Here is a 22,835-nt window from a genome sequence, read left to right on the forward strand (position 1 = left end):
TATTTCTGAAAGTGTTCTTTGTTTACAGCATTTTTTCCCACAGGTGCCTAAAACTTTTGCACAGCACTGTATGTATTTCTATCTCTAAATATGGTTGATAGAAAAGTTCCTGATTTTTCACTGTCATTTAAATGTTTATCTGGTAATTACTTTGGTGTAGTATAAAAGGACATAAGGCTGGTCTTTATCATGTCTTTTATATAATAATTATCCCCTCCTTAACATTTTTCAAAGCAGTCCATTGAGGCAGGTTGGAGTCCTTGCTGAGCCTATTTTGGCGCCTGGGCCTTATGTTTGACACCCTTTCCATAAACCCTAGAGATGCTTGTGTGGCAAAATCCCAGTATATCAGCAGCCACGTTCAGTCACTTAATCCCTTTTCCTTCCTCATTCTGAAGCTCGGTTTGAACTCCAGCAGGTCGGCGTGTCCGTGCCTAAACGCTCCGAGCTGCTGCCGAGTTAAATAAGTATGCCTGGTAAGTGGCTGGTTAGTGTACGAGCTTCAGCTCTATATTCCATTATTTTATTAAACGAGCGACTGAAACACTCTTTACATAAACCCTAGGACAAATGAAAAATTGCCCCAAATCCCCCGTTTGGGTATCTCTGCGCAGCAATTCCTCTAATCGAGTATTTCTTTGCAATTATCAACATCATAGCCAAAGAAAAGCCTCGGTTCAGCCTTATTACCGACAAACACATGGTGAGGAGGAGAGCAAAGCGATGAGAGAAAGAGAGAGAGAAGAGTGGGGGAGTAAGAATAGTGTGAACACCAATATGGCTGAGTGCGGAGTTTGGGAGCCATTAGGCAGAAGGTAATTAATACCTGTCACTGCAGTGCTCTGTTCGCTGCCTTTATTCTGTTTCAGACCAATTAAAATATGACACTCCTCCGGTGGAGAACGCCTTGTTAAAATTAAACGGCAGAGACGCACAGACACCTTTGATAAACACATCCAGAGCTACAATTGGCTTTGGCAGCAGCGGCGGCAGAGCCATGCTGTATAGATATACACAGAGAGAAAAACATGGCAGTGTGTATGTGTTGTGTCACTTCCAGTAGGAGATGCGAGCTGTTAGATCTGATTAAAACTGTGTTTCCTTGTGAGTCTCACTCCAAAGCGCGAGCGCGCACACTGACGTAATCTTGTGAGACGTTTATGAGCCAGGAGATACTGACCGGTGTAGATAACTCACTGCCAGCGATTCGCAGCTCGGACAGCAAGGACAGACGAATGGTAAGCAAAAACAGATGAGCCAGGGGAGCGAGGAAATGCCAGGTGGTGTACAAAAATAATAATTATTTAGAAAAAGAGAAAACGCTTAAGAGCAAAGCAAAAAAATCTGATAAGAAGGAAAACAAAGGATGGGAAGAGCACAGAGGGAAACTTAAGTGAAATATGGTGAGTTTTTTTTTTTTAAAGAGTTGTGGTGGTAGGAACCCGAGAAGACAGATTAGACAGAAGAGAGGAGAAAATGGAGAGAGAGGTGGAGTGATGGATGTAGGCAGGGGACCAGCAGCTCTCTGCCAACATCTCCATGCATCCTTCCAGACATCACACTGCGCTGCCATCTGCCTCCCTGACACACACACAAACGCGCGCGCGCACACACGGGGAGGAGATATGCGAAATCATTAGCGTCTCCTGACACTGAATAAATATCTCGGGATGAAATCTGTCTATGGAGAAATCACCTGCGGGGAAATATGATTGGATGAGATCACGACCTCACTGGAACGTAATTTGCATGTCATCTAAATGGGATCTGCCCCCAGTGCTCGGGGGTCAAAAAGCATCCGATTAGTTGGATGGGACAAGTCAATCTCTGATTGGCTGACAGAAACAACAACGGCAGGTAGTGCTGCTTCACACCCCCTCCTCCCCCTCCCCTGTGAACTGCAGGACTGCCCTCTTCTGGCTGCTTTACAAACCACAGTTTAAGGAGAGGGAAAAAAAAAAAGAAATCAATAAATAAAAGACATCTAAAACACATAAAGACAAACAAATGGCGTCTAGCTGCTGTTGTTTTTAATCTCAAAGGTGATGGATAAAAACAAAAACACAAAGAGCAGGAGTGGCGCACACAGAGTGTCTCGGTTAATCACATACAGAGTCTTATTTATACATATATTTATATAGCAGAGCCATTTCTCCCACTTGTACAGCCTCTTGATTGTAACACGGAAATAAACCCACATTCCCGGGGTGAGAGAGCGAGAGGAAAGAGTGAAAGAGAAACAAAAACAGTCATCTACATTAGAAAACCTACCGGCCATTCGTTTTTCTCTTGTTGTTTTTTTATAGATTTATACATCAGAGAAGCATCAGTATTCATTACAAAAATAGTAATATAGTTAATATAGATGCGCTGGGAGATTTGATTGAGTCGATACAGATGCACAGTCTCCAGCGAGGAAATGAAGAGCCGCTCTGTGCGCCTCGATGAGTGTTGTTACAGCAGTCCACCTCAGTCAAAGAGTCAGTTATCATCGGAAAGAGGTTAAGGGTTTAATTTAATCAACAAAACTTTTAGAAAATGAGTACATAAAAAAATAAAGAGGAGGAGGAGGTGTTAGTGCACTGATGAAAGCTGAAACAGTTTTAGGGAAAAGTGCTGCCAGGATCCAGAAAAACATGCGCTTAACAAAAAGAAAGATGAGTTACAGAAAAGTGTTAAAGGCTTTTCAGCAGCTCCACCTTCACACAGCTGCTGTCAGGAGGAGAAAAAGTGTAAGACGAGTGGAGGAGCCCATGGGATTGAAGTGTTATTGCTGGGGATGTTTGTTTTGTTTTTTTTAATTTGGTGTTAACATGTGAGGAATACGGGGATGAAGAGGGGAGTTATTGCTGAGGGTAGTAGGGCTGTTGCTGAGGGGGTTGTTGGGGGTAGCCTGGGTAGGGCTGTCCTGCTGGAGCAGTTCCTGGGTATCCTCCCTGACCCGGGGTCTGGTAGGGCATGTAGGGCATGTTGGGCATGTTGTACTGGCCGTAAGCATAAGGATTGTAGCCCATAGGCATCTGGTAGTACCTGCAGGGAAAAGACAACAGACGAGACAAACTTCAAACATTGTATAATCAAAACACTTCAGAGTCAAAGGTTGCAGACTTCATTTAAAAGTTATAATGAAGCAAGTAACGCCCTCTTCTAGCATCAGTATACAGAGCTAGAACTGAGTTTGGGTTTAATGGCATTTGCAGCTGGTAAAATTAAAGACCATCTATAGATTTTTAATTGCTCCATGTTTACTGAGAAGATATTTCATGCACCAATGAGAATGCAAACCGGTCAACCTGCAGCAGTTTTTTTTTTGTCACTTTAAGGACCAAATGAGGTGCTCAGATCTGAGAAATCCACTGAAAAAAAAAACAAAAAACAGAGAGGACAGATTTGAAAACTGACCCAGGGTAGCCTTGGTAGGTGGGGTAAGGTGGTCCCTGGGCCTGGGGTGCCATGGGTGGTGGGTTGTTAGTGGGAGCGGCAGCAGGTTGTGAGCTGGCGGGTGTGGTGGAGGCTGCCTGAGGGATCACGCTTGGTGGAGGTGGCCTGGCTGGGGGCTGGGGCTTTGACTCGGGTTGTTGAGGCTGCACAGGCTGGAAAACGTAGAGGGAGAGAACAGAAAGATGAGCACACGACTGACAGATGTTGATAATATTCAATGCTGGGCTGAGTATCCGCTTACAAAAACGGTTCTGGGTGCAGGGGTCGGTCCAGGAGCCGGGGCGGCGGGGCCGGAGGGGGCAGCGGGAGTGCTCTGATAGGCGGGAACGTTGAAGGCTGGAGCACTGGGCTCTCGAGCGATGCTCTGCTGCAGGTCCCTGAGAGCAAAAATCGAACATCACAAATAAAATAAAACAGAACCCAACTGCAAAAACAGTCTTCCTTCTTGGCCAGCTTGGAATGACCGTGCGGGTACGTACTTGAGGAGTTCATCGCGCTCCGTCTTACGGGCAAAAACGATGTCGCTGCATTTGTTCTGGAACTTGAGCAGGATTTCTGTCAGGTCGTTGTAGAACTGAGCGGGGATAAACAAACGGGGACAAAAATAACTAACCCTGTTTGGGACGCACAAAAGTAGAGCACATCTGACAAAAGATATGCATCGCTGCGGCACGGCTGGTCCCGCTGTTCTGCTGAGCACGTACCTTGGTGCCCTCGCGCAGGTTGTTGCTGATCTCCATGTAGCTGTCGTGGGCCGAGGCCAGCTTCTTGAGGACCTCCTCCCTCTGGTTGGAGTCTGCGTTGGACTGCTTCAGGCTGCTGAACTCCTGGTGGGACGTCTGGAAGCAGATCGCAGGTCGAGAGGACGGTTAACCTCCGACTCCTTTTATTATGTATGCACTTTATGTCCATCTATACATTCTTTTAATCCGATACAGTTAAAGCATCATTCCCGTGAGGGAATTCTGACCCAATTTAAGCAATAAACACACATAAAAGCCACACACTTCCCACCAAAGCCACCTGTACCTGAACTTTCCCCAGCAGCTCTTCCTGTGTGCGGAGGCTGGCCTGCACTCGCTGGTTGTAGCTGCCGTACAGCTGGTCGAGCTGGCCCAGCGACAGCTGCTCCTCATTGATTGCTCCATCCTGAGCCAGCGCCGTCAGGAAGGTGGTGGACATGTCAAAGGTCACGGACTTGATCTCTCCCTCGATAGTCTCCCTCTCTTTCTTTACCTCCTCCAGCTGAGCGAGCAGAGAGCGCAGCACGTTCACTACCTACAGGGGAAGGTAGACACATGACTTTTCCACAGTCCGACATTAACCTCTCACCCTCGTTACAGTGAGTCCAGCAGCTGGAGAGAGGTGCAGTTCTTTCAGTTCTGCTTGCTTAGTTATTTGAGCTCCCCAGTGAAACACAACACAGTATCAGCAAAAAAAAAAGAAAAGAAAAGAAAAAGGGAGGCAGTGAGGGGAGGAGGTAAAGGGCCATAAGGAACACAATGTCCACCGGGGGTTTCTGTGCAGCAGGAGTCGACGTTTATGGGACACACACATAAAAATAAAAAAAGCACATTCCCAATATTTAAGCTCACAAACAAAGATGTAAAGATGTCAGACAGACCTCGCTGCCCTGTAGTGTCTTGGTCGGGTTGGCAGAGGGGATGGCGGCGTTGAGCTCGTTCTCTGGTTTACACAGCAGGGCGATCATGTCACAGTGGGTGTTGTAGCGGTCCCTCACCACCTGGTCGGCCTGCACTGCCTTGTCCAAGATGTTGCGGAAGTTAGCGCCCTCTGTGTAGGGAGAGGATTAGAGGGACTAAGAGAGGGCTTTTTACAGCGCATAAACTTGCACGACAAGTTTGTGTCCAATAAATTAGGAATTTTTTCCTGTTGTTCTTTTGCAGCGCGCTCAGTGTGCAATGGCCCCAATAAATAAATAATTTTTAAAAAGCGCCCAACACCAACAACAAATGAGAGCAACAATCTTCCTTGGCATACCGCTTCGAAGGGGCTTGTAGAGGTCTCCAGAGGGAGTTCTGCTCCAGCGCTGGCTGAACTTGGTCCTCAGCTCGTTGTCGGTCGTCTCTTCATTGTCCAGCATCTTCAGAGACTAAAGGACGAGAACACAAAGACGCTGAGAGGACAAAAACACCACTGATACACATCGATTAGCACAAAAGTGCTGTACATCTAAAATAATGAGAGGACATAACACCAGCATAAGATAACAGAGTTTAAAGACACATAAAATGAAGAAACCCGAGTAAGAAATGATACAAAAAAGTAATCAGAACTGATTCTAAAGGTGGGTTTTCAAACGGGTTTGAATATGTATCATGTTGGGGAGGTCCTGATGACACATGAGGAATCTGTTAGACTATTTGGATATTCTTATTATTGTTATTATAATGTCAGGATACGGAAAAATTGCTTATACAGCTGGTGAGCTCCTGTCATTGTGGCATGTGTTTTCAGAAACTGCCACACTTGAGACACATGAAGCAGCGATTATTACATCAGTGATTATAAACTTTGCTCGTCCATATTTGTCTGCCTCGTGTACTTTTTAATGATCACTCAACATGCATGTTAAATAAAAAAACTGAAACTGCAGTTTAATTAAAAATAAAAACTCAATATATAAAAAAATTAAAATCTCAAATAATAGTCATTTTTTGGCGAGCTCAATTGTATTTTCGTCGTTTTTTTTGTTTGTTTTTTTTTAACCTCCTTTTAGTCTCATTAATGACTACTTTTTAGGAAAATTAGGGCATTTCAGTTTGGACTTTTCAACTCTGCCAACAAACTTGGAGGCAGATTGTGCTTTATGTTTTCCCTCCCATCTGTTTATTTGTTTGTCAGCATGATGTTTAAAAAATGGGTTGGCTGAAGCTGGTGGACAGACAGTCCTTGGCCCAACGATCAGTGGATTAGATTCCTGTGATGATGCGGATCTGGGATTTCCGCCATTAGGAACGATTAAGAGTTTTTTTAGCATTAATACGCTCTTCTGGTAATAATGGTGGTAGAAAACTCCAACATTCGTGGCGTCCAAGCCAGGATTCATATGCTACGTTTTGAAGAAAGCAAAGCCATATGACGAACAAGCTGTTTGCAGCCTGTTGTTCTAAAAGCGGCTTCTTCGCTTTGTTAAACAGATTTTGGGGTCGCTGCGAGCAGGAAGGTCAGAGGGCACGTGTCTGCTCGCGTCACCGACCTCATCCAGGATCTCTCTGTTGCGGGTCAACAGCTCGGGCAGGTCTTTGATGAGCTGCTCGATGCTCTGCAGACCTCCGTGCTGCACGACGTTCCTGGCCTTCTCAGCAATGGATTGTGGGATGGAGTCTCCTGACAGATCCTCCAGAGCAGCTGGCAGGTTTAGAGACGCCAACACCCTGATGGAGAAACGCATCATCTGTCAGTTATTACGGCTGCTTGAACATTAATTTGTAGTTCGTCAGCACGGAGCTCATTAAAAACAGCTTTTACAAAGTTTACTTGGCGAAAATGAGTTAAAGTAAATATTTTCATTTTACTGCTTTAATTTAATGACAACGCACTCATGTTGACGTCGTTGGCTCAAATTTCTAATAAAGATCTTCAAACGATGTGCTGAGAGCGCCGCACTGACGACACGAGTGCTTTTATCGACACGTTAATGGTACCTGATGCTCCCTCATGTTATGAATTATTAAATTTATTTACAGAAGCACTTACTGACATGTTAACAGGAAGACACAGAGTGGTTTACACAAACAGCAACTCATATGAGAGTTTCCACATAAACTCGGATGGTGAAGCCGTTCTTTTTACGTTACACAGAGCAGGACATCTTCCAAGAAATACTCCTGCATCAGGACACATGATCACCACTGCTCTCACACGGGCCTGATGTGATGTCATGCAAACTTTGAGAGACATGACAGGCAGAATCCCGAATAGAAATCTTTGAATCTTCACCATCTTTAACACACGAGCCAATCGTGTCGTCACACTCTCATTCATAGTAGTTTGTAGGCTGCCTTCTTTCAGCTGCTCCCTTTAGTTGCCGTCCCCATCTCACCCATTCCCAGCATCCTCCTCTGTTCTCCTTCACTACATCCATGAACCTTCTCTGTGGTCTTCCTCTTCTCCTTCTGCCTGACTTTGTCTCCAGATCTTGCTCACTCTCAGCATCTCCAGCTCCGCCTCCTGTCTTTTTGTTAGCACCACCGTATCTAAGCCGTACATTGTGTACTATCCTAGATGTTTCCTTTCGCTGTGTGTAGTAAAGATGTAGGTAAGTGTACTTTTTACACACCCATAACATGAATTAGGATTTCTTATGGTGCTCTGGTGGATAGGGGAAAGGCAAGTATGGTGGTGTTGCCTCACAGCAAGAAGATCCAGGGTCCTCTCGCCCTACGGTAGCTGATATAAGCTCCAGCAACCCTGACTTGGATAAGCGGAAGAAACTGAATGGTTGGCTCTGATTGGAGAAGCCACGTTGATCACGTTGCAGAAGCCATATTGGATGTGTTTTTTCTTTTTTGTTTGTTTTGTGTGCGCAGTAAAAGTTACTCATGGGGAAAAAGACCAGCTTCACCCGTGAGTCTATATATGCAGTTTTCAATGAAAACCAGAACATCAACATAATAGCTCATCCGGCTCATCCTGTGATCCATCACAGTTCACAGGTTCTTGTATTACAGTCAGAAAGAAAGTGCACAAACTAATAAGAATTCAAATCCGCTGAGCAGTCACCGAGGCTCACAGTCAGTCATATCTAGGACAAACTCAATCTCATTCACTCAAATCTCACCAATACTCCAGGAGGAGCAGCAACTCTCATATTTCATTTAGATGGAGGCTTTAAAATTACTGCCACAATCATTGCCCCAAAGTGATGAGGCTTTCTTTAATATCATAAACCTTGTTTGCAGTAGCAAACCGGCTGATAATTCAGGTTCTCGCATAAAGCCCCACATATGATGGCGGAGAATCGCTCAGAGCTGGAGCTCATGTGAGCATATAGCTTTACAGACACAGCACAGCGTACCCGTTGCAGAGATTAGTCGCCTCCCTCATGGTTCCCACCAGTCTGTTAACAGTCTCGGCCTTCCTCTGGCTGTAAATGCTCATGGACTGCTGCACGGCCATGGGAACCATCTTCTCAAACAAGTCTGAAGTGAAAAGATCGAGACAGGCAAATGGTTTTAAACAAAAAAAATAAATCCGTTTTCAGATCAGCTGAGCATCATTCTCAGCACAGTTTCTTTTAGATTTTTTATCATTTTCACTTTTATCTGTTTATTAACTTTCATCAGATTATTTCATCATGTCAGTATGGAGGTGTGTCCGCGGTTCGTACCTGAAAATTTCTGACTGAGTGGGGGTGTGATGGCGGTTGGTTTGACCAGCGCTGCTTTGCCGATTTGCTCGAGGTCTTTGACTTCAGGCACCCGGTCGTGGTAGATAAAGTCGTTGTCTTTCTTAGCTGCTGTGAGGGATCGGTTGATCTTGTCTGTCAGATCCTTAACGCTCACGTACTCGTCGTAACGAGACGCCACAGTCTTAACCAGCTCTGCTGCATGCTGGATAGATCAAATAAGGGAGGAAAAGTTGTGGAGAAGCATTTAAAAAAAAACAACAAGAAAGGGCTGTAAAGCGAGGGGAAACCTGTGTACCTGCAGACGAGCAATCTCCTCCCCGAACCTCTTCTTCTGCTTGGCCAGGACACTCTGATGCAGCTCGGCATTGGCTTGCATGATGCAGTGCTTAGCTGCAAGCACCGGAAGCACTTCCTGAAAATAAAAATACTGACGAGGGAGCGGCAACCACAGAGCAACACGCAGGCATGCAGACATATATAAAAACACACGTACATACACGCACAGTGGCAACGCAAACCATAAGATGGCAGGCGCACATCAGCGAGGTAAAAAAATAAAATAAAAAAAAAACCCAAAATAAAAAAAAAAAAAAAATAAATAAAAAAAAAAAAATCACAGAAGCCAGTGACAGACAGGGGTGACAGAGAGGCGTGCAAACACAACACAAGCGCGCACGCACAGACACAACCAGGGCAAACGCCAGCACCACGGCGAGGGATGCAGAAAGAAAGGAAGACAACGAGAGAGAAAAACAGAACAGGCCATGAGTGTTTTAACCTTCCAGAAAAAGCTGCTTCATCAAACATCCCAAAACCAGGTGTGTGTGTAGTGTAGAATGGGTCCACTGTCAAGCTTTTTAAAATGTTTTTTTATTATTACCTGGCAAGTTTTCATACTTTTAGCAATACAGCTCCTACTACTAACATATACAGAGGCAACTGAGGGAAAGAGTTAAGTCAACTTCCTCCTGATTGGCTGCCCCTTGCAAACAGTGGGACAGCTGTGCTCACATATTAAGCATGACTGAGCTGTCTGAATCCTGAATCATGTCCTCATTTTTCAAATCTCTGGCCATGTTTAATATGAGTGTTACGGCTCAGCGGGGTCTGGAGTGATTTTCGTCCAGTAGGTGTTTTCTCCTCTCGCGTACTTTAGGTACTGACCTTGGCAGCTGGCCACAGTCAGCAATTAGGACAGGTAGGTCAGGGAGGGGAGCGCAGTTGTCCTTGCAGTGCAGTGACTTTGTGTTTTAGCTCAGAGGGAGAGGAGGTTTAAATTACTCTGTTTTGTATGTTCCTTCTTTTGATGGTGATCATGACTCGTCTGTCTCTTAGTTTAATTAATAATAATTATTTTTAAAAATCTTTATTCTGCTCCTTTTTTCCCCCCAACCCAGAAACTTTACGTCCCCATATCCTCTGGACTTTTAGGTGAACGTAGCTATGAGGACAAACTGCTGTAACAGCATATATGAAGCTACTTTCTCGTCACACTTTATTTCCTCGTCACAAGGGCAAGGCATAATTAGTGACTTTTAAATAGTCCCAGATTTGTCCTATCAGAGACATCTAAAGATTTTTATTTATCAACAATAAAATATGGAGAAATAAAATCTCAGAAGCTGAAAGCAAGTCTCGTTTTATACAATTAACTAACAAAATATTAACCGATTATGTTTTTTGTTGGCTGACAAATTGATTGATAAATCCTTTCAGCTTTAAGGTATGCAGATGGAGAATTTTGCGTTTTTATTGTAAGAAAAAATATTTTTCAATGAGCTATAATTTACATTTGTACAGTTTATATCAAACATCATCATTTCTAACACGTCACAGCTGTTACATTTAGACATGTGGAAATTCCCACATTTAAATACTTCAGTTATAACAGCTGCTCTTTTCTGTTTCGATCTGCTTAACTCCAAAATATTAAACGTGCAGCGTGGACCTCTGTTAATGCGTGTGTGTCTATGTGTGGTTGCATCATTTAAATTGTTAGTAACTACTTTAAGATGTCTTTGATTAAACGGAGAGAAACCAATCAGAAAGAACACAGGTCAATATGTAGTTGAGTATTAATCAACCAGTCACAGTGAAAACAGGATGGAAACAGAAAAATGAGAACAGAAAGGGTGTGAATGGGACAGTCCCACAACCCGAGTATATTTCCCACATAAACACAAAACAATACACACAACCAGACACACTCTAAAGCATTAAGAGTCCACGCTCTGCATGTCTGCACCCCGCCGAGCACATGGCTGACCGTGGATGTGTGGCTTTCCATCTCGTGGTTAATGTGTAACTTTGTGTGTGTGTGTGTGTGTGTGTTCTTCATATACCTTGGGGAGGTTGTCCTTATACTGACACTGCTTGAAGGCATCTCCGTAGAAGTCTGCCGCCTGATTGGCCAGCTTAGCGATGACAGCGTCTTTCATCTTATCTACATGGTGAACAAGAGCCTTTTAAAAGGGTGCACCAGGCAAAGACAAACACGTGAAAAGACTCCAGATAACAAGCTGCTTTACTCAAAATCACACATTAACCCTGGAACACGAACGCCGGTAGTCTGACAGTCCCAGGAAAGGATGGACCAAAGAACAAATTCCCACTTCCATTATTTATTTATTTTAAGATTTTTTTTTTTTAATTATCACCAAATTCTTCACCAATTTTAGAAACTTGGAGTGTGCTTGTGATGCTTTTTTCCATTTTATGAGATTTACTTTAACATAATTTGATGGGAAGTATTTTTTCTCGGTATATCCAGTAAAACAGACCCAACGTTATTGATAATGATGCTGGTTGGTTGCTTTGGTCAAACTCTAAAGTGGTTCTCTGAGTGGTTTTCAGAGCTGACTGCTTCCACTGCATTAAAACATCACAGCGATACATGTTAGAAAAGTAATCTACAACAAAATTACACAACTTCTCAGCAGATGAGTTTTTGTTTTTTTATATAAGAACCTATTTTATAATGTAATCTTTAAAACTCCAACACACAAACTGTGCAGACAGAATGGGGACAGAAGCTGAGTGTAACTGGGACCTAAACTGCTCCCATCAGCACTGGAAATTAATCTTGAGACCAAAAAAAAATCAAAAAACTGCTTAAGTGGGTAATTAAAGATGATATATAATTAATTAAAGTACAATACTTCATTTTATTTGTAACATAAGCTTCTGTGAAAATGTTAACTTGCAAGATGGCCCACAGAGTAAAACTCTTAAGCAGTAGTAGAAGTGTCATGCACTTTTTAAAAGTATTCAAAGGGGCTTAAAATAGAGTCTGTGTTTTAAATAAATGATCATCAAAATGCACTGAAAGGCTTAGTCACGTCTTCAGGGTGAGGGCTTTGGTACCTGAAGTGGCTTTAAGAAAGAAGACCTCCTGGGCCTGGGCCAGCATGATGAGGCTCAGGGTGCCTACAGTCTCAGGGGAGATGTCCATGGTGGGCTCCCTGTTCAGAGCAGACAGCACCGTGTCCTTGATGTGGCCAAACGCCCCGCTGGCCAGCTAAAGGAAGACACCAAGAGGAAAAAAATGAATCCAATCCAAAACTAAAAGAAGATTTTTCCCCAAAAACAGAGCTAACTGTGGCTTTCAACCAGCTCCACGGGCCTCAAATGCATCATCAATGTGCAGCACCATCAGGTCACATGTTTGATAAGAGCGTCACATGTTAGAAAAGAAATAAAAATACAAATTTGTAAGTCCCGCCTGTTTCTGTCACACTCGGGTCTCGAGCCTGGAGTGAAACATGTCAGATTTGCATTTTGTTTGTTTGTCTGGTTAAACACTCTGCAGGCCTACTCTTTCTGAAGCTTTTCATCCTTCTGGGGAAGCAGATCAATGCAAATATTTATTATCATCAGTGGAAAAGTCAGACTGATGCATTTCACTTCAATTCCTCGAAACCTTAGAAAGATGGGGCTAAACTTTATGAAGTTCATCCTGATAAATTTCTGACAAAGAGGACAAAAATAGACATACAGCAGAGTAAACCCAAAACAGCTGTAACAGGATGGATCATAAAGGTGCTACAAAGAGCTTTGAACATTTCCTGGCTTCAAACACACAGGCAACCGAAACAGAGGAGAGAAACACTCGGTGCATCTACTCTCTGGAGAACATTTGCACAAACATTTGAATCCTGGAAATTTTACCCCTTATCTAAATTTCAGAAACAAGAAGAATCGACTCAGTTAAAACAAACAAACGAACAAAAAACAAACACAAAAATTGAATATTTCTCCATATTTTTGTAAAAGACAGCTTGAGTGAACTGTTTTATGAGAGACAAAGGTATAAATCATCTTTTTTTTGGTGGGCTCCGGGTTTAGGTTTTGTTTAAGGATAACTAAATATCATCTAAGTTTTAACAGTGATAGTATACTGTATGTTACTGTGTGGTAGTACACCCACCTGATAGTATTTGGCAGAGGTCTTCAGTCCCTCGTCATTATCCAGATTCTGCTCTGAGGCGATCTGACTGGCCAGAGCTGCCACGTTGAACAACACACACGTCTTCTCATAGCCCAAACTGGCCAGAGCTGCAACACAAAGGCACAAGAAGGGCTCACTCTCAGTTCCACAACATAGTTGAGATTTTCCACTAACCAAATGTGACGCAGCATACAAAAACACGGCCACAATTTTCCTTTATTACTATGTAAAATGTTACTTTTCCTAAAATTTCAAAAGTTCTAGATCAACATGCTTTTATTTGATTGATTTCTATAAATTTTTATCTCCAACATGTCAAACCGTGTTTGTTCTTTGAATTATTGTGGTTTAGTCAAAGTGCAAATAGATAAATAGTCATTTACAGTAAGTTTGTAAATTATTAAACTTCTGATAAAAAACACTGCTACACTTATAACAAACTGTTGATTGATCACAGTCACATGACGTTATCGCCACAAGCTTTAAGTGGCCAGTATCACAAAGAGGGAAAATCTCATTGGTCAGGTCGCACCCCTAGGTGTGTGTAGCTGCACTGAGCTGGGGATTTCCCATCCCAGCTGAGAGGTTTGCTCATTAAATAGTTCTGAGAGATATTTAGAGACAGCGAAGTTGAGATAACAAGCACTGACAATATTGGAAAGTCCAGATTTTTGTGACTACGTCACTGCTTTTGTTTTTGTCAGGATTCTCTGTCTCTTCTTGCGCTGCATGGGTGAGAAAACTCACAGAGAGGACAACGTGACATCAGTTTTTTCCCCACTGAATATTGTTTCAGGTTGTTGAAACAGCTGTTTGCATGGATTTACACAAACATCATTCCTCCAAATTAATAGAAACAGAAACAATCCAATGGTTGAGAACTCCAGCTGATCAATATGACGTATGAGTAACTGTGTGTGCATGTGATTTCCCCTTGCTCTGTTACACAAGAAACACATGTCAGCACCACATACTTCTTTATGAAATCTTTCTAACTCCATATGACATCTTGTTGGGCCTGTTTCGTATGTGCATTGAATTAAAAAGAATTGTTTCTCACTGGGTGTGTTTCATGTCTGTGTATGTGAAAGAAAGAGATGAAAACACAAAGAGACAGGAGGAATAAAAGACAGAACAACAACTACGTACCTCAGGGGCAGAGTTTTAAATTTACAGGAATTAATGTGATATAATTTCCTCCTTTTACAGCCAACTGTTATACACACAATGACATGCACATGTTCTTACGGAGGTAAAAATACGTGTTGAAAAAGCCAAACTTACCGAGCTTGACGGAGCCGCCAAACAGCGATCCTTTATCAAAGGCATCCTTCCATGTGAAGGTTAAGCAGAGCTGCAGAAACAGGAAGAGGCTTTGTGTTTAAGTGCTTTGGCTCTGTAACTAACACACGGTCATGCGTGCTGCAGCTCAATCATTTACCTGGTTTTCAGAAAAGGGGAACTTGGGCTCGACGGCACACAGCTGATCATAATATCTGCAGAGAGAGACGAACACCACAGATTGAAACTTTGACTTTGTTTATATCTAAATCCAGAAATAACGTTTCTCTAAAAAGTACTCAAAGGGACTTCAATTCATGGTAAGTTAGGAAAAAAGTAATGAAGAGACTTTGAAACATAATTGAAATGAACCAGCTGTATAGAGGTAGAGAATGTTATGACATCTGTGGTGTGAGGAAGCTCAGCCATTTCAGAGTCATCTGACAATGACTCAGGAAACAACAACACACACACACGCACATACACACACACCTCGGCTCTTTGTCCTTATCAGTATCGGCGCCTGTGATGTGTGAGCAGTCTATTCTGAGGTATGACATCAGGGAATCCCTTTTACCGATCCTTCAACATTTCTCTCCTGAACTCAAAACACATCAGTAAACACACACTGGCGTTTAAAACAGAACAAACTGCATACAAAGTTTGTATCCTATTCTCTCTCTCCCTCCGTCTCTCACTCACACACGCGCACACACACACGCACACACCTGAGCAGCGGAAAGGTGAGCCGAGGCGTGCCACCTGGTTAGCTTGAGAGAGAAAGAAAGGTTCCTACGCAAACAATGGTCACCATAGTGACACAATGCTAACATTCAGTGATGGCGGCTTAATCAGTTTCAGCATGCTTCTGATCGGTCCTGAGCAGACTGCTACTAAACCACAGGTCCCACATCACACACAAAAGTCTGTAAGTTAGTTTAACCAACAGATTATTATATTAATCTTTTTCAGACAGAATTATTTTTAAATTGGTTTCTATCAATATTTCCCTCAGAAAACCCAAGAAAACAAAAGAGCATAAACTAGCGCTCACACAGTAAGGAAATTTGTTCACGTTTTTAGAGAGACGGGACAGAAAAAAATAACTGGGCTGACTTTTGATCAATTATTTCCAGTCAGTTATTTAAAATCAAAATCTTAAAATAAACAAACACAAACTTCAATATACCTACACAACAACAAAAGGTTGGGATCACAAATTTGCATACCTGGACACTTACTAAGGTAATATGAGAGGACTCTATGCATTAAATAAATCACGAGTCATATTAAAAAGGACAAAGTCCGTACCTGTATGTCACCCAGGAATAAGAAACAGGCCTGTTCAAGATATATTCATTGCAGAAGAAAGGCTACACTGAAACTAACCCACTAATATACTTTTGTGCCCTTATTTTGGAAGTTAACTTTAATCTCAGCGGTCATAAGAACACATAGGCTGCAGGTATATAATAACCCATCAAGTTTAAGAAAAGTCACAAATATTAAGCTGATTTTGTCCCCCAAATTGAAGTTTATAAACACATTTATCCCTCTCCCTGGAAAATATAATCTCCCTCTCCCCCCTCCCTCACCACAGCCTGGGGTTCAGGATTATTTGAGTGCCACATCTCTCTCATCCCTCATTAGTGCCATGCCTCATTTATAAGTAAGTGTTGTTACACGGGAGGAAAGGCACCAGTTAACAACATAGAGGTGACAAGGACACAGAGGGACTTTGTTTCACAAAAATATATCACATCTATCCTACCAACTTCCTCTATGCAAAGCACTTAACACAGTGACACCATTTATGCTCAGCTTTATGGAGCTCTCAGTGACATCAGCAACTTCTGGCTGACAGGAAAAGGCACGGTCTGGACTCTCTCCCTTTTGTTTTTGCATCTGTAGATGAGCAGACACATACTGAGGCTTTTCTCACCAACACAGCCTCTGTGCTGACAAACGCGTCAAAACTGCCAGTTAGACGTGATTAAGCTGCATTTTGCTATTGCTAACACTCACACTGAAGGCTTCCTTCTCTAGGCATTTGCGACAGGTGTCTGTGTTTTAAGTATAAGTTTGTTTCTTACAACTCAGGTTCTTTTCTCACATTCAGAAAGTTCAAATTCAGTGTTTAAGCTAAATCTAGACAAGGTATAGTTTTCTTTAAGCCACTTTAGCGTAAAGGCCATAGCTATAAGTGTGAACCAGGTCGGCTTTCCATGCCCAATTTACCCTCACAAGCAACTGACAGTTCGGTTAAACCAGCCAGCACATCCCGCCTGTATTCCCCCCGCAGGGAAACTTGGCAGGAGTAACAAATGACTCAGTTATTTCCCCGAGAGCGTCCTCCTAGCATCTTAGCTCGGTGCTAGCAACTCAAAGCTAACCCCGCTGGGTGCGGCGATGGCCGAGCTAAATCAGCGCCACAGGTGAGACAGCCGTTCGAACAGTTGGCGTTAGTTACATAGCAGGCGGTTCACGTGTTATGAAACAGTGTTTTGTTTTTTACCTGAGTAAAATCTCCAGGGAGCTCTCGTGTTTGTCTAGCGGCCTTCCCAGCGCGCTCTTGCGGAGCTTGTTGAGCTCCTCCACGGCGCGGAGATACTCTCCCTGATCCTCGCTCGCCGGGTAAGTAGACGTTACGAATTTCGACAGCGGTTTCACCAGATCCACTTCGGACGATTTTTTCAACGGGACTGAAATAAACGTCGCCATTTCGGCCCGTGAAAGCGCTTTATTAAATCAGAAAAAACAGATGGGAACAGCGAGCCAGGGACACAAACAAGAACGATCTAACCACTTCCTGGATTGTGACAAGCGACGTCAATTACGTAATGGGAAGCGCCGAGGCGCAGCGCGCAGACTCAGTGCCGCTTTACTGAGAAATGAGCAAATGGAAAGAGAAGGAGCTTTGATCTTCCTATTTTCCGTGATTGAACTCCGCCAAAACCTGGAGTTTAATCTGCTGTAAATTGCTGACCTATATACTGCCAAATATATCTGAAACTTGAAAGCTATCACGTCACTGTCACGAGGTAGAAACTGCAATCAGTTTTTTGTTTTGTTTATGTTTTTGCCAGTTTCCCTTATATGTATCTTTATATATACAGATATTATAAAATGTTATTTGGCAAAAAGAAAAAAATTCAAACGAGATCTGGCCAAGAAAACAACAGAAACTGAAACAATTATAACATAACAGTTCTAAAAAATATATCATAAGCGGCCAAAGAGCATTAGATTCATTACAATGTGGAACACAGAGTATGTACAATGAAGCAGAGTCATAAGAATATTTACAAAACAGGTCATTTCTTTATTTTATATATTCCTCCACTGCAAATCCAAATACAGCTTATTTAGCAAAATAAGCAAGGATATTGGAAATTTAACAAATAGTATACAAACAGCTGGTTGTTCAGTTTACCTTGCACAAGGAAGCTGAACAACACCAAAGGACCTAGAAGACCACTGAAGAATTCAAAAGTGGATGATGGCAGAATACTTTCTTTGGTTAAGATAAACAACTTCACAGCATCTGCGTCAAGAGCGACGTACCATTATCAGAAAAAAGTTTCTGAATGTGAAAACAGAGGTGTTTACAAGAAGGTGTAAACCACAGGGTACAATCAAGAACAGGAAGGCCAGACCACACTTAACTGGAATACACCTAAGAGACAACCTGCACAGTCCTAGAAATAAATTAAATAAAACGAGCATGAACTTGAACCACAACGATGAGGAGAGATAATATAGAGAAGGAAAGGATCCGATTCACCCGATCTCAACTCCAAAACCTTTGGGTTACTAAAGATAAAACCGAAAGCAGAGAAATCCACAAACCGCAGCAGCTAAAAGGTGTCATCCAAGGCACATTTGGATGTTTTCACAAACTGTACAGCGCGACTTTATAAAAGCACTGAATATTTTACACATTATAAATTCTATTTTCTATAATTTCATGTATCCTTTCTTTTGTTTCTTCATTTTCTACGTTGTCACCAAAATGGCGAAACAGTTATGTGCAAACACTTGTCAGTAAAGGTGATTATTGAGGATAGGCATATCCCCCAGAATGTAGACCCACTGATGTGGGTTTTTGTCTGGTTTGGTCATTAATTTGCACCTGCTATATTCACTCCTCAGCCCAGGTGTGATACATCCTCTGATAAGAGAAAACCAGAGTTTGCATGATTTTGGGTCCTAAACATCTGTTTTGGGGGCTCACAGGCAGGTGTTTTGTGCTCACAATCTGCTTGATAAATTATGAGTCAATGCAGCGCCTCATTTAATTGTCCTGCAACAAAAGGCACACCACAATTCTTTGTTAATGACCTTTAACACACTCAAAGAGATATTTTCAGTCTCCACGCCAGGTGCTTCCTGTTGATCATCTTCTTCGCGCTTATCTGTGGAACATCAGGAACACATTCTGCAAAAACTGTTGCTTATGCAGGTAGGAGCAAAATATGTCTTACCCCTAACCTCGAAAGGAGTCTATATAATGTCTGTGTCTGCAAGTGTGCATGCCTTGGCCTTACTGATGATGATGTTAGAGGTGATTTTTGACAGAAGGATATCAGCAGGGGTCAAAGGGAAGGTTTACAAGATGGTAGTGAGACCTGACGTGACGTATGGTTGGAGATGGTGACACTGATAAAGAGAGAAGAAGCTGAGCTGAAGATGTTGAGACTTTAATGTGGGAGTGAGCAGAACAGACAAGATTAGAGATGAGGACATCAGAGGGACCATCAAGTTGTTCCATCTGCGGACAAAGTCAGAGAGACAAGGGTGAAGATGGTTTGGACATGTGCAGAGGAGGGATAGTGGATATACTGGACAAAGGATGTTAAATATGGAGCTGCCAGGCAGCAGTTAAAGAGGAAGACCACAGAGGTGGTTCATGGATGTAGTGAAGGAGGACATTGCAGAGGGTTGTTGTGCTGCTTTGGATAAGTTGAGACGGAGGCAGATATTCACAGTGGTCACCCCTAAAGGAAGCAGCTCAAATTTGCAAATCTATGAAGTCTAAGTTATAAATCATTGACCATCATTTTAATCTTTCTAATGCCTGAACAACAACATAATTGCCAGAATACTCAATTTAAAATAAAGGTGTTTATCAAACCTAAATAAAAATAAATAAAACAAATTAACCCACTACTTTTAATTCATCCATTATTTTCATTTTGAAGGTTTAGTTTTTGGTTGAAAAAGACAAAAAAAAAAAAGATAAAGGGATGATGTAGGTCTCAAAAACACCATTACAGTTGTAATAATAAAGCAGGACACCAGACAAAGTTATGAAATCATTTATTCCCAGCACGTGGTTGTGTACATCTCCAGCATATGATACTGTGTACATAAGCATCATCATCAGACATTGTACTGTACATCAACAGTGGTCACCTCTCGAGCTCGCACTCTCTTACACACAGTCACACAGACAGTCACGCGGTCAGGCCTTCAGCGGACCAAAACTGCTATTCAAGAGTTCGCCGGACTCGCTCTATTAGTCTGAGCTGATGACCACAGCTTTACTGCGCTGCGGCGCTCACGTCCTCCTAAAACACCACAAGAGCTACAGTCCTGGCTCTGGCGTGTGGGGAGACAAAAACTTTTTTTTTTTAGTCTCGACATTCTGTTTTATTTATTTTGTTCTCCTTCTCGGTTAAGAAGAGGGGAGGGGCAGTAGGACTACTGACTACACATCAAGCTTGAATTTTGTGAATTTCTTCAGTGCAGGCTTGGTCTCTAACGTCTGGAAAAAGACAGAGGGGTTACAGTCACTGACAAAAATTACCATTTCCTACCTTTCCCCATCTTCCACATGCTCTTTACTACATTAGCAAGCTAAAACACGGTTTCATTATACCAACAGGAAAAAAGTTTTTTTTTTTTTTGTTTTTTTTTAAACTGACATAATGAAGTCTTTGCAAGAAAAGAAAAATGATACGAGTGCACACTTAGACACACACACATTCAGACACTGACACGCTCAAGTGTACTCACTTCAAAAATGCTGAAACACCGTGTACCAAAAATCATTATGTCGACTTAACTGAACCCCCAGGAGCAGTGAGAGGCTTCCCGTCACTTTTTCAAAGATAAGGGCGCTCGAAAGACACGACTTCCTGCGTTCAGCTACGTAAAAATACAAGGTGGATGTGGTGCTGTGAAGGTTTTCTCCTCTCCAGAAATAAGACTATTGAAACCAGGAGATAGCGGGTGTTTGGTGTTTTTTCTTTGCAAAGCAGATCCTGGAACAGAGGGTTTATTACTTTTGCGCACAAGCAATGCTGCTAAATTTGACTTAATCGTCTCTTAATGCTTCTAAGGTGTCCAGAGTCAGGCAGAAAGAAAAAAAAAAAAAAAAGGCCTATGAATCTAAAAGCCTGTTTGGTCCCCATGATAGGAGGTTTTAGGATAGGCTGACTGTTTTCTTAAGAGGTTTCGTCGTTTTGTTTTTCCTTCTTGCACATAAACAGCCAAGAATCACATGTCTCTGAACGAGTGTTTCAAAGTCAGTACACAAAGCAGAGGAGTCAAATATGAAGTGTATGCGCTGTGTGTGTGTGTGTGTAAATGTGAGTTTAAGATCGCTCTATTTAAAAAAAAAAAAAAAAAAAAGCCAGTATGGCACCAGAAACACGTAAATTCAATGAAAGAAACGGCTGATCCATAAATAAAGCACGAAGTAAAATGAGTAAAAGCTCAGAATAAACAGGACGTGCATCGGGAAAGCTGGGCGTGACGTCGCGTCAGCACAGAGATATGGCTGTAAATCACTGAGGACGACTCCGCGAGACGAGAGTTAATGAAAGCAGTCAGTCTGACAAAGTCAAAGAAAAACAAAAAACATCTACAAAACACCCGTTTCTTTCCGGGGGTTACCAAGCTTGGCTGATCAATACGTGGTTGGTTAATTAATGGTTTATTAAGACAAACCCATCGAGAATGTTAAACAAGCAGGGCACGGTGGGATTCTCCTTTAAGCGAGTTAGTATGAGATCGCATGCTGTTCAGCAGTACAGGTTACCAAATACTGGCCTAGTGCTGGTTGTGTGCGTTGTGAAGGAAGGGCAACGAGCAATAAGGAAACGCTTTCCTTCTCCTGCCGACCCCCACTCCTCTCCCGGAGCCGCCACCCTCCGATCTCCACACAAAAACCATACAAAAGACAGAAAAATAAAATAAAAAAATAAAATAAAAATACATAGAACATTGCTAACTTTCCCCCCCTTTATCCCACATCCCACCGGTCTCTCTTCTTTGAACTAAATCTCCTTCGTTAATAATGTTTTCAATATGAAACAGTGGACACACCCATGTCAGATTCTAACATTTACATGGCTTTAGCGCAGTCTGTCTGCTTCCCGTCGAGCTATCGCTTAGAGAGACAGGGAGGAAGAAGAGGGAAAGAGTAGAGGCAGGCAGAGGGATGGACAGAGGGAGGCTTCAGCTCCAAAACAGAGGGTGGAGAATTAGTGATGCCATCTGTCCTCCTCACTACTTCAAGATTAGATGGAGTCCTTCGCCCGACTCATCTGCAGAGAGGGGGAAAAGTGAAGGGAGACATTACATCCTCGTCAAACAGTGATCTAGGTTGTGGCTTTCTATCTGTTAGCAGAGACTGCTGACCTTTGACAGTGCTGATTAAAAAACAGCTCTCGTCAGGGAAGTTGTAAACCATCTGTGGGAGAGAAGTAAAAAAAAAACAAAACAGGGTGAAGCGCTGGAGCTCATGAAGCATTCTCAGCAGGTTAAAGGTTTGTTTCGGTTGCACACAGGTCCGACTCTGAAGAGCGACACAGTTTGTGTGACACACAAAGAGCCCATAAACAACATGCAAATAAGAGACACGATGATGGCGCCCGGTTATTCCTCTGTAAGCAGTGAGTGTTTGTAGCTCAGGAGGCAGAGCAGATCATCGATAACTGAAGGGTTGGTGGTTCACTCCTCAGCTCAACACGGGTATTTTTCACTTGTTAGGCAAATGTGTAAACCACTACACTAAACCAGATCTCAAACCCACAACTTCTATGGTGCCTTATTTCTGAGCACGGTGTTTGTGGAGGTATTGTACATCCTGAAAGCTGAGTGAAAAGGACGTCACCATGTCCACTAAAGCACACAGTGAGGCATTTTCCTGTTTATGGGTGGACTGTGGCTTGGGAGGTAGAGTGGGTCTTCTGTGAGTATCCTTGAACCCCAAATTTCCCCTGAAGCATCAGTCAGTGTGTGTGTGTGTGTGTGTGTGTGTGTGTGTGTGTGTGTGTGTGTGTG

At 42.6% G+C, this 22,835-nt stretch overlaps 2 protein-coding genes across 5 annotated transcripts in view; both read right to left on the reverse strand.

The window, feature by feature from the left end:
• Positions 1 to 2,013: 2,013 nt before the first annotated feature.
• On the reverse strand, positions 2,014 to 17,404 carry LOC102304493 (programmed cell death 6 interacting protein). 2 transcript variants are annotated; one of them, XM_005932980.2, is made up of 18 exons: positions 17,059 to 17,404; positions 14,704 to 14,758; positions 14,547 to 14,616; positions 13,242 to 13,369; positions 12,179 to 12,332; positions 11,158 to 11,258; positions 9,111 to 9,227; positions 8,795 to 9,017; positions 8,483 to 8,606; positions 6,662 to 6,839; positions 5,443 to 5,554; positions 5,066 to 5,235; positions 4,471 to 4,719; positions 4,146 to 4,280; positions 3,921 to 4,015; positions 3,683 to 3,818; positions 3,403 to 3,593; positions 2,014 to 3,030 (listed from the first exon to the last, which is right to left on the reverse strand). In XM_005932980.2, the coding sequence occupies exons 1-18, from the start codon at positions 17,262 to 17,264 to the stop codon at positions 2,844 to 2,846; spliced, it is 2,631 nt and encodes an 876-aa protein (XP_005933042.1). In that variant the 5' UTR covers positions 17,265 to 17,404; the 3' UTR covers positions 2,014 to 2,843. The 2 variants fall into 2 exon arrangements, with proteins under 2 accessions (XP_005933042.1, XP_005933041.1); XM_005932979.2 differs by having other exon boundaries at positions 9,111 to 9,242.
• Positions 17,405 to 19,845: 2,441 nt separating this feature from the next.
• ubp1 (upstream binding protein 1) overlaps positions 19,846 to 22,835 on the reverse strand; it is a 17,356-nt gene continuing 14,366 nt past the window's right edge. For all 3 annotated transcript variants that reach the window (XM_005932986.3, XM_005932987.3, XM_005932985.3), the window contains 2 exons: positions 22,191 to 22,242; positions 19,846 to 22,096 (listed from right to left, as the gene is read on the reverse strand). In XM_005932986.3, coding sequence (XP_005933048.1) covers positions 22,059 to 22,096; positions 22,191 to 22,242 — 90 coding nt within the window. In that variant the 3' untranslated portion in view covers positions 19,846 to 22,058. The remainder of the gene's footprint in view (positions 22,097 to 22,190; positions 22,243 to 22,835) is intronic.

The sequence above is a fragment of the Haplochromis burtoni genome, unplaced genomic scaffold (genome assembly GCF_018398535.1).
Source record: "Haplochromis burtoni strain Fernald_Lab_line unplaced genomic scaffold, NCSU_Asbu1 Contig_163, whole genome shotgun sequence".
Taxonomy (NCBI): Eukaryota; Metazoa; Chordata; class Actinopteri; order Cichliformes; family Cichlidae; genus Haplochromis; species Haplochromis burtoni.